The sequence below is a fragment of the Salvelinus namaycush genome, chromosome 26, assembly GCF_016432855.1.
Source record: "Salvelinus namaycush isolate Seneca chromosome 26, SaNama_1.0, whole genome shotgun sequence".
Classification (NCBI taxonomy): Eukaryota; Metazoa; Chordata; class Actinopteri; order Salmoniformes; family Salmonidae; genus Salvelinus; species Salvelinus namaycush.
Window position 1 is genome coordinate 1,276,021 of NC_052332.1, and position 11,610 is coordinate 1,287,630.

General features: G+C 41.6%; 1 protein-coding gene across 1 annotated transcript; it reads right to left on the reverse strand.

Annotated features, from left to right (window-relative positions):
* Positions 1-5,201: 5,201 nt before the first annotated feature.
* LOC120021384 (coiled-coil-helix-coiled-coil-helix domain-containing protein 10, mitochondrial-like) lies at positions 5,202-11,365 on the reverse strand. Its single transcript, XM_038965135.1, has 4 exons — positions 11,199-11,365; positions 9,756-9,975; positions 7,313-7,454; positions 5,202-5,691 (listed from the first exon to the last, which is right to left on the reverse strand). Exons 1-4 carry the CDS (start codon positions 11,246-11,248, stop codon positions 5,672-5,674), a joined length of 432 nt encoding a protein of 143 aa, XP_038821063.1. The 5' UTR covers positions 11,249-11,365; the 3' UTR covers positions 5,202-5,671.
* Between the last annotated feature and the right edge of the window lie 245 nt (positions 11,366-11,610).

Below are 11,610 nucleotides of genomic sequence, written 5' to 3' on the forward strand. Positions count from 1 at the left end.
AGAGTTGAAAACAGCAGGTCTGGGACAGGTAGCACGTTCGGTGAACAGGTCAGGGTTCCATAGCCGCAAGCGGAACAGTTGAAACTGGAGCAGCAGCACGGCCAGGTGGACTGGGGACAGCAAGGAGTCATCAGGCCAGGTAGTCCTGAGGCATGGTCCTAGGGCTCAGGTCCTCCGAGAGAGAGAAAGAAAGAAAGAAAGAGAGGAGAGAAAGAAAGAGAGAAAAAGAGAGAAAGAGAGAGAATTAGAGAGAGCATACTTAAATTCACACAGGACACCGGATAAGACAGGAGAAATACTCCAGATATAACAGACTGACCCTAGCACCCCAACACATAAACTACTGCAGCATAAATACTGGAGGCTGAGACAGGAGGGGTCGGGAGACACTGTGGCCCCATCCGACGATACCACCGGACAGGGTCAAACAGGCAGGATATACTCCCACCCACTTTGCACAGCCCCCACACCACTAGAAGGATATCTTCAACCACCAACTTACCATCCTGAGACAGGGCAGAGTATAGTCCACAAAGATCTCTGCCACGGCACAACCCAAGGGGGGGCGCCAACCCGGACAGGAAGATCACGTCAGTGACTCAACCCACTCAAGTGACGCACCCCTCTTAGGGACGGCATGGAAGAACACCAGTAAGCCAGTGACTCAGCCCCTGTAATATGGTTAGAGGCAGAGAATCCCAGTGGAGAGAGGGGAACCGGCCAGGCAGAGACAGCAAGGGCGGTTCGTTGCTCCAGTGCCTTTCCGTTCACCTTCACACTCCTGGGCCAGACTACACTCAATCATAGGACCTACTGAAGAGATGAGTCTTCAATAAAGACTTTGTTGAGACCGAGTCTGCGTCTCTCACATGGGTAGGCAGACCATTTCATAAAAATGGAGCTCTATAGGAGAAAGCCCTGCCTCCAGCTGTTTGCTTAGAAATTCTAGGGACGGTAAGGAGGCCTGCGTCTTGTGACCGTAGCGTACGTGTAGGTATATACGGCAGGACCAAATCGGAAAGATAGGTAGGAGAAAGCCCATGTAATGCTTTGTAGGTTAGCAGTAAAACCTTAAAATCAGCCCGTGCCTTAACAGGAAATATAACTGACAGTTTTGGAGCAGTGGCTTCTTCCTTGCTGAGCGGCCTTTCAGGTTATGTCGATATAGGACTTGTTTTACTGTGGATATAGATACTTTTGTACCTGTTTCCTCCAGCATCTTCACAAGGTCCTTTGCTGTTGTTCTGGGATTGATTTGCACTTTCGCACCAAAGTACGTTCATCTCTAGGAGACAGAACGCATCTCCTTCCTGAGCGGTATGACGGCTACGTGGTCCCATGGTGTTTATACTTGCGTACTATTGTTTGTTCAGATGAACGTGGTACCTTCAGGCGTTTGGAAATTGCTCCCAAGGATGAACCAGAGTTGTGGAGGTCTACAATTTTTTTTCTGATGTCAAGCAAAGAGGAACTGAGTTTGAAGGTAAGCCTTGAAATACATCCACAGGTATACCTCCAATTGACTCAAATTATGTAAATTAGCCTATCAGAAGCTTCTAAAGTAAATTTCCTAACCGACTTGCCAAAATTATAGTTTGTTAACAAGAAATTTGTGGAGTGGTTGAAAAACGAGTTTTAATGCCTCCAACCTAAGTGTATGTAAACTTCCGACTTCAACTGTGTATACAAATACAGCCAGCCTATTTATGCAAATAGGTCATATATCATTTTCTTTATTTGAACAAAACATTTAAAAAATACCTGATCAAATAAGAACATTTATATATGAGTGTATTCTAGGAATTTTTTTAATGTAATACCTGAATTCCCACCAAAATCCTTGAACTTATTTTGTACATGCCAGTAAAATGTTTTTAGGTGCTATAAGTCAATATCTGATGGATTATAAAAATTCTAAAAGTTTAGAGCATCTTCATTCATTGTTCAACTGTTGCATTCATTATGATTGTTTTTAAAACCTTTGAACAATTTTGATGACTGTTGCTATGTTTTGTACGTTGAATGTGGCAAAAAGTCCTGCAGGTCACGTCCTACATATTTCTTTATATTCCTTTCGAAGTCGGGTAGGATGATCATTTGGCCAATATTAACTGTGGGTGGTTGGCATTGATAATGGACTGGGGCACGCATGCAGGAGTTGTAGAGAGTGACAGAACCTGTGAGGGTGACTTCAGGTTAGTTAGTGTACCTAGGTCATAGACTATGACTAAGAAGCATTGGTTGTGAGGGACATAGAGGGACACACACATCCTTGGGCTTTGATGGACAGTAAAAGGGTTGCAGAGGAGGTAGAGCTGATCAAGCATGGTGCACAGAGACCACTATCTAACAGTCAATCCCCAGCCACCATAAACGATCACATACAGCAAGTTTTACCATCCTAAGGTGCCTTTTGTTTGCCAAAATGGCATATGTCCTTATAGGGATGTATTAGCACAATTTCCCAGACCAATGCATGAGTCACCCCAGCTTGTCATGTGTGGTTGCATCCTCCCCATACACCATAATGTCACCAAGTCAACATACACTACATGACGAAAAGTATGTGGACACCTGCTTGTCGAACATCTCATTTCAAAATCATGGGCATTAATATGGAATTGGTCCCCCCTTTGCTGCTATAACAGCTTCCACTCTTCTGGGAAGGCTTTCCACTAGATATTGGAACATTGCTGTCGGGACTTGCTTCCATTCAGCAACAAAAGCATTAGTGAGGTCGGGCACTGATGTTGGGCAATTAGGCCTGGCTTGCAGTCGGCGTTCCAATTAATCCCAAAGGTGTTCGATGGGGTTGAGGTCAGGGCTCTGTGCAGGCCAGTCAAGTTCAGCCCCAGAACATTATTCTTCCTCCACCAAACTTTACAGTTGGCACTATACATTGGGGTAGATACCGTTCTCCTGGCATCCGCCAAACCCAGCTTTGTTCGTTAGACTGCCAGATGGTGAAGCGTGATTCATCTCACCAGAGAAAGCGTTTCCACGGCTCCAGAGTCAAATGACGGACGAGCTTTACACAACCCCAGCTGACGCTTGTGCATGGTGATCTTAGGCTTGTGTATGTTATACACCTGTCAGCAACGGGTGTGGCTGAAATAGCAGAATCCACTAATTTGAAGGGGTGTCCACATACTTTTGTATATATAGTGTATAAGGCAACTCCGGAGCAGACAGCCAGGATGGTGGACATGATTGTCTGGAAGAAGCAATGTGCCAGCTCAACTCAAATAGGATAAGAGTGCACCGGAACATCCCAATATGCATCACAAATACAGTGATCCAGCAGAAGGTTATTGGATTCAGGCAGATGTATTGGACTAGCAATGAATCAAAGCTTACTTTGATAAGGAGGTGACTGAAGAGCCCAATCTTTAAGGCGCAAGTTATACCACAGTGGGGGCAAGTTGTAGAGCTAGAGAGAGGGTGAATTGGAATTCTTGGTGTTGCCAATCCAAGCAGTCTGCTGCCTTTTTATATATCCAGACAAAACTGTTCTAGTGTATATGGTGAGCACATTGGATTCCTCACATAGTTGAAGTACACAAAAATAGCCTTGAGTACAGGTCGTAAGTGCAGTACACACATCTGAAAAATGTATTTCACTTAGTGTGTACATAATACAGTTTATTAAACCACCATTTAATTGTACTGTGGCAGCCATATTGGATTTGGAGTCAAATCTAGGGAGGAGGGGGGGTAAAGTAATTGCAACGGTAGAGGCTGAACATATAAAATCCACAGAGAAACCTTTGACTGGAAAAAATTACAGTTTTCAGTGTCTGAGCCCAGTTGCCTTAGAGCTGATTACAATGGCCACAACATTAAAAAAAACTTGTAACTGTATGCATTTTTGTCAGGCAGGACCATACAGCACTGAATGAGATCAAATTTGACTTGGAAAGTTATCTATGTAACAGCTAGCAAAAAGTGAAGATATTTCTGCCTATTGTATCTGTGAGTTTACAGGTCTATATTTCCAAGATGCATGAAGATATCCTAATGCTGTTTGTTTGTGTATGTAAAGCAGACAACTGACTACGTGTATTCCACATTTTAGTAATATCAGACAGTGCAATTTTGGGTTACATGAGTATGTGGCCCACCTCCCTCCCTCCAGCCAGGCATTATTCTGTTTTCCATATAGCAAATTGCAAGAGCCACATCATCAAGAAACATGTTACTGTATGTATTTCTGTCAGACATGACCATACTGCACTGAATGAGAGAACATTTGACTCGGTAAGTTGTCTGTTAAACACAAATATTCATAGATGATATACACTGTTTGAGTTAAGGGGGGGTCACAATATCTATTAACTTAACCACTTTTACAGTCAAATGGTTTTATACAACCATCCATTTCATATATGGGTGACCTTAGAGATACCTCCGGTAGGGGTGTCTCAAGAACTAAAACTATTTGAGGATTGGCCATTATCATATTAGATAGCATCCCATGGCATATGATAAAAAAATAAAAACATTGTGGACAATATTGGTCCTATGAATTGTCATTTAAAAAAATTCACACTACTGTTCAAAAATTGATCAGAAATACAGTGTAGACGTTGTAAATGACTAGAGAGATAAAATGTAGCATAGTCTTGTTTGATAAAATCTATTTTTATTTTCAAATGTAGGAACTGGGTTCTACAGTTTGAACCCCTGCGGTCTCTGGCTCCACACCCAACCCGCCCGGCCATCTAGATGTGTGAAAGTTAGTGTATAAGCTAATGTTCCATCATGTATGACATTCCTGGGAGTGTGTAAACTGAAATGTTTTACCATATCATTTTTGTATGTTTTCTATAGTTATGTCCTTGAAAATGTATCAATTGACCAATTCGGCACATTTTGACAGACTTTATACAAAATACTGTGCAGTATTGTAATGCTCCACTGGATCAATCTGAAACTTTACGCAAACACTGCTGCCACCTAGTGGTCAAAATCTAAATGTCACCTAAGCTGCAATATTGTATTATGGCCTTTCTCTTGCATTTCAAAGATGAAAAAAAACAAAACACATTTGTTTGTATCATCTTTTACCAGATGTAATGTGTTATATTCTCCTACATTAATTTTACATTTCCACAAACTTCAAAGTGTTTCCTTTCAAATGGTATCAAGAATATGCATATCCTTGCTTCAGGTCCATTTTAGGCAGAAATGGAAAAAAAGGGTCAGATCATTAAGAGTTTAATTGACAATATAGTGAATATATTTTTTCTACACGAAAGAGTAAAGCAGAGCACACAAGATTCATTACGCATTTCTCTTCTTTCAATATTCTCACTTGGATACCTACATGTTTAATTTCTCTCATCTGAAGCACACATTCCAAGGGTCATTTTGAGGATGGACAAGCAAACTATTTAACCATCCTTTAGGTTGTTAAACGTGACAGACAATAAAAATGCTGAACAGAGGAATCCAGCAGAAAGTAAATAGCAGCTCTTTATTTCACAATCTCATATACATTACCAAAAAAAAAAAAAAATAATCATACATTTCGTGACATATCAACAGTGAACAAACATAATTTCTTTCTTGTTACAGTGGAGAGTTGAATAGAGTTTATTTCATGACCGAGTGGCACATCTGATGTGTTTATCTGAAAACAGTGTCTTGTTTTGACTCCTAACATCCTTGATCAAACCAGTGATGTTATACCTGCAGGAAAAACAAGACATGGTCAATTGATTCATAAAATAACTATCTGCAAATCATATTCTAAAAACAGTCAGGGCTCGGAAAAGGATAAATACTAAAGAATATACACAAACGAGAAAAAGCATTACACTGAACAAAGCATGCACATCCATGTATTGTGTGGTGTGTTGAAATATGCATAGCCAAGTCAAGTAAATGTGCATAACCAAGCCTAATCTTCTAGATCTGATAAATATCAAAATGGCATTCCCAATAGCATAATAAAAATAGAACAAAAATGTAAATATCTTCTGGTTATACCACAGAATTCTAGATCACTCCCTTGAGCAGAAATTTTGTAGACATTCATGAGCTGTGTTTGAATACCCATACTAACATACTGTATACTTAATGAGTATATACACTACATACTATTAGTTCATTTTAGTATACTGTAAAGGAACAGTATGCTTTCAGTTGAGCGCACTAGCTCTTTGCCTGTCTTCCGGAAGTTGATGCTGTTGCTATGCAACCTCTTGCTAGCATAACAAATGACTGGTTAGACATTTTAAGACGTTGGGTGTGTTCTTAAATTCAATCTGGAGTGCCAGAGTGTGCTCGTAAATTCAGAGCGTTTCGCTCTCGGAGCGCACACTGGACGTTCGGGCCGAGGAGTAGGGTTGATTTGAGCGTTCTGACCTAACAACGGCAGTCAAGCACCCAAGCTAACGTTGGCTAGCTACTTCCAGACACAAATGAGACCACTCTGACCATTTTACTTGCCCTAGCAGAGCTGGTTAGGCTGTTTTCATGTTATCCAGAGCGTTGGTGACTAACTGCTGCTGGCAACAATTTAATTATGCTTTTTTGACGACATTTACTGATACCGGCCATATTCAATGGGTGTTGAGCGCTCGTAAATTCATTATTCTGCGCTCTGGTACACTCAGACGATAGTGCTCTTAAATCGGAGTAGATAGCCAGAGCGAATTTACGAAAGCACCCGAATGTCCAGCTAAGCTAAGAATGGCGAGAATAATCAAGTCAATAAACGTTGGGTGGTTCGTTAGATAGCCTATAGTTAATATCCTGGCAAGTTTGATGTATAAGTAGCTAGCTAACATACCAGTACATACTGCTGTAATGATACGCTATGTGGTTCGTAAGGACAGCGTAGCTAACAAATTGTCAGCCAATAACGTGTAAGGTAACTTATTTGAAAAGTCATTACTTTATTACATTGCTCAACATTTTCTTAACATTTGTCAATTAGTTAAAGGAATGAATTTGTATCTGCTCTAGTTGTACTTCGACTGCATATTTTCCGCCATTTCCTTCAAATCTGTAAAAGATGTGAAGCCACTCCCATTTCCTGAAGAATTGCATTTTGGGCCCTAAAGTACAGAAATAGTGTCCTCTGCGTGTATACATCATATTTTGGCAAATTTAGTACGACATCCGGGAACTTTTGGCATACTAACTATATCCATACTATGACCAATAAGCATACTATATACTCAATTCCCGTCACAAATAGTACGAGTATTCGAACACAGCTATGGTCTATTTATTCTACATCACTAATTTAACCCAGTGATACAATTGGGTGTTCATAACTACCAATCATTAATGAGTACCTTACCATGTGAGCCTTTGCACTGTTTGAGCGCCTCATTGAAGCCCTCGCACAAGCTGAGGTCTGCCTGAGTGGTGGCGCAGTTCAGGAACTGTCGCACCTCAAACATGCATGGGCCCGGCTGGGAGGAGACAGGTCGAGCGGCCTCCTGTAATGGCACAGACACACACACTTGTCAAATATACTGTAGACATCTGCACTACTGTAAACAAGTATTGATTTGACTTCAGTGTGACAGTCATTATCTCCATGCTAGCTCAGATACATTATGCAACATTCCCACCTGTCCTTTATATCTTTGACATAACAAATCAAATTTTATGTCCTATGCGCCAAACACAACAGGTGTAGACCTTACAATGAAGTGTTCACTTACAAGCCCTTAACCAACAATGCAGTTAAGAAAAAAAGCGTTAAAGTATTTACTAAAATAAACTGAAGTTAAAAAAAAATAAAGAAATAAAAATGAAGAAAAATAACTAAGAATTAAGGAGCAACAATAAAATAACAATAGCGAGGCTATATACAGGGGGTACCGGTACAGAGTCAATGTGCGGGGGCACCAGTTAGTCGAGGTAATTGAGATAATATGTACATCTAGGTAGAAGTAAAGTGACTATGCATGGCTAATAAACGGAGAGTAGCAGCAACGTAAAAATGGGGGTGGGGACAATGCAAATAGTCCGGGTAGCCATTTCATTAACTGTTCAGGAGTCTTATGGCTTTGGGTTAGAAGCTGTTTAGAAAGCTTTTGGACCTAGACTTGGTGCTCCGGTACCGCTTGCCGTGCGGTAGCAGAGAGAACAGTCTATGACTAGGGTGGCTGGAGTCCTTTTTGGGCCTTCCTCTGACACCGCCTGGTATAGAGGTCCTGGATGGCCGGAAGCTTGGCCCCAGTGATGTACTGGGTCGTACGCACTACCCTCTGTAGTGCCTTGTGTCACAGAGGCCGAGCAGTTGCCATACCAGGCGGTGATGCAACCAGTCAGGATGCTCTCGATGGTGCAGCTGTAGAATTTTTTGAGGATCTGAGGACCCATGCCAAATCTTTTCAGTCTCCTGAGGAGGAATAGGCATTGTCGTGCCCTCTTCGACTGTCTTGTTGTGTTTGGACCATGATAGTTTGTTGGTGATGTGGACGCCAAAGAACTTGAAGCTCTCAACCTGCTCCACTACAACCCCGTTGATGAGAATGGGGGCATTCTCAGCCCTCCTTTTTCTGTAGTCCACAATCATCTCCTTTGTCTTGATCACGTTGAGGGAGAGGTTGATATCCTGGTAGTAAAGGAGTGCAATTTCTTGATAGAAGATTTCAAAGTTGCATAATGTTGCTTGTTTACTGACGAATGTCTGGTTTGGCCATTCCAAGTACCGTGCTGTATACTTTCATGGAAATTCATGGCAAATTTAAATTATCGATACATTTCTGCATAATGCACCTTTTGATTTAGTTCTGCAGAGATTTCATAGAACAGTATCGACAAGCTATCTTTTATGTTCCTTGTTTACTGCATCTAGGGCATTCTATTGCTATGGCTAGGCTACATGATCTTCTGCTTTCAAAAATGGCATGCTTACATGATATAATACTAAGTGATCACATTCATCAACCATAATTGTATAAATACCAGAACTAATCTTGTTGGAGTAATGCCACTTTTCAGACATCCCATGGGCCAGACAATCCTTTAATAGAACTCTTTCTAGCTGTTGTAATACTGTCAGCGCTAGATTAAATTGCCTCAGTCATCGTGTAGAGTCAATGTCTGACATCAAGGAGTATAATGTGACACTTCTTAGTGAGTGAATGGGTCGCTTGCATGACCTCACTTAGCTGAAGGGAGGAGTTTGGGCTTTCTAGGACAGGTCTAGTTCCATTTTCAGAAAAGCTATCAAGAAATCAAACTGTGATATATCAAACTGCGACGTCACATCTGTAAATACCCCAAATCCCTGCCTCTGTGTTTTGGGCACATAACAGAGAGAGTTCTCTTTTTCAATGGCACAATACTGAGTGTCAAACAATGTCGTTAGGTCCAATTCTGTTTCCTAAAATGTAAATTTGAAAGCTGAGAAGTCAAACCCCTTAGGGCAGTAGCTTATCTCTCCAGTGCTGCCAAAGTCAGAGACATCCTCTGCTGTCCAACAATCCACACCAATTTAGTACTGTCAGAACAACCTATCTTTCTTTGGCTGTTGTTCTTTTCAGACAAGACACTCATTGTCAGGTGAATCGAATTTAGGTAGGAGTTCAGGTAGGCTTTGCCAGTACAACGGCCCAACATAAATCACCTTGTCCACTGTTCTGGTGAATGGAATAACCTATGGTGAAAATCTATCAATCCCTATCACCTGTCAATGTTCTTGAAGAAGAGGAAGCCATTTAGAAGTATTGGAAAATGGCCTATTTCCATTCACAGGCTCTCACTGGGCCCCCTGCCCTGCTCACCTGGTATGTGCTGGCGGCGGGTGTGGCTGATTCAGCGCTGCTGCCACCACTGAAGGCGCCTGTGAGGGCACTGCCCATGACGTGGCCCATGGCAGAGCCCACTGCAACCCCTGCTGCGGTGGTGGCCATCTGGGCCATGAGGCCGGGCCCTTGGGGCGCGGCAGGAGCGGCGAGGGCTGACGGGGGTGGAGCAGCCGGGGCATGATGGGCCGGGGATGAGCTGGAAATATAAAAGAGCACACAATGAAGAGAACATGGCCTCTAAAATGGAACATCAACATACCTAAGGGGGAGGGGGGTCAGACTGATGTAACATAGTTTTGCTCTGACATCACTTGCACTGACTACAATTGTTATTTTGTTAAATCAGACAGCCTTGCATTACCTGATACATTACATTATCTACATCAGGGGTTCCCAAACTTTTTCACCCGGGGGCCCCCCTTCAGCATTGGGGAACATCCTACGCCCCCCGCACACATAACATGTCTATTTCTATGGGGAAAGCACTGTTCATGACACAAACTGTTCACACCCCTCTTGTTGGTGGAGAAATGTATTGCAGGTTTAAAGCTTATTTCCTGCAATTCTACACATTTTGTCATGGGGTGCAAAGAAAATGTTGCAGTTTTAAAGCAAATTTTCTTGCAAATCTATACATTTTGCAATGTCTAATTTAAAAACTAAAAAAAACGAAACAAAAATGTTTAGCTAACATGGGCTAGTTGATCTGGAAATTTCGGACAAGTTATAAATAGCTCTAAGATATGCAATGACTAACATGACAAAAATAACTGATGACGCACTACCCAATTTAAAAATTGCACCTTGTGCATTCTACTATGACAACTTTCAAGAGTAAGTTTAAAACCTGGGAACCACTGATCTACATGATCATCACCAGACTCTTCATCAACCATCTTCCTGACCACCACCTTCCTCTGATCAAGCCATGAATTGTCCCTCTCCATCTTCAGAGGATGCATGCATTCAAAGACTTGGCCTCTATTGGTTAGTAAACAGCTGATCTCTAAATCTTATACCTCCACATAGATTATTATCACCAAGAACGAATATGCGCAGGAAAACAGTCTGACTGACAATAAGAAACAGCAATTATTTAAATTGATGGCATAATTTGTTCTTTGGTTTATGCTAACTTTTCTAGCAAATGCTGACCTTCTACCCACTGCCCTTGGGGTCAAGAACTGAAAAATGACCCACAAATTTAGCTAAGGACCTTTGTGATGCAGACAACTATTAGGAAAAGTGTCAGTCATATGGCAGTAGTTTTAGGGCTGTGTTTCTAAAACAGCCGTGTGTCATTCAATTACAATTATGCATATGAGCACTATAACCAGTTAACTGCTATGCAAACGAGGCTGTTAACATTTTAATAAACCGGCATCTGACCTAGTTGCATAATCGTTCAAAACACATTACCTAGTTGGTGGTGCCGAAGAACGACTGGCACTGCGACTTCCTCTAGGCATTTTCTATGCAGATAATATGTTCTTTACAACTTCAAACTGTTTCTGCCAGGATAGTCTTATCCTCTTCTGAAGCCTCTTGTAACGCAAATAGATCGTATGACAGCATGCACACGTGCCAATGACCTTGTGTGGATTGCGCATGCGCAAACATACCTGTAAATTCTCACTCATGCGTAGAGGCGATTACCTATTTACTGAAGTTCAGTACGTTTTTTTTTATCACAAAACAAACAAAATATGTAGTTTGTTCATTCTAAAACTGACATCAGTTTTAGAGAACGGTAAACAGATTATGAAAATGTTTTACTAGACATTTCTCTGACTAATACGATGGCAAGCATGACAATCTTTCAGTGACGTTC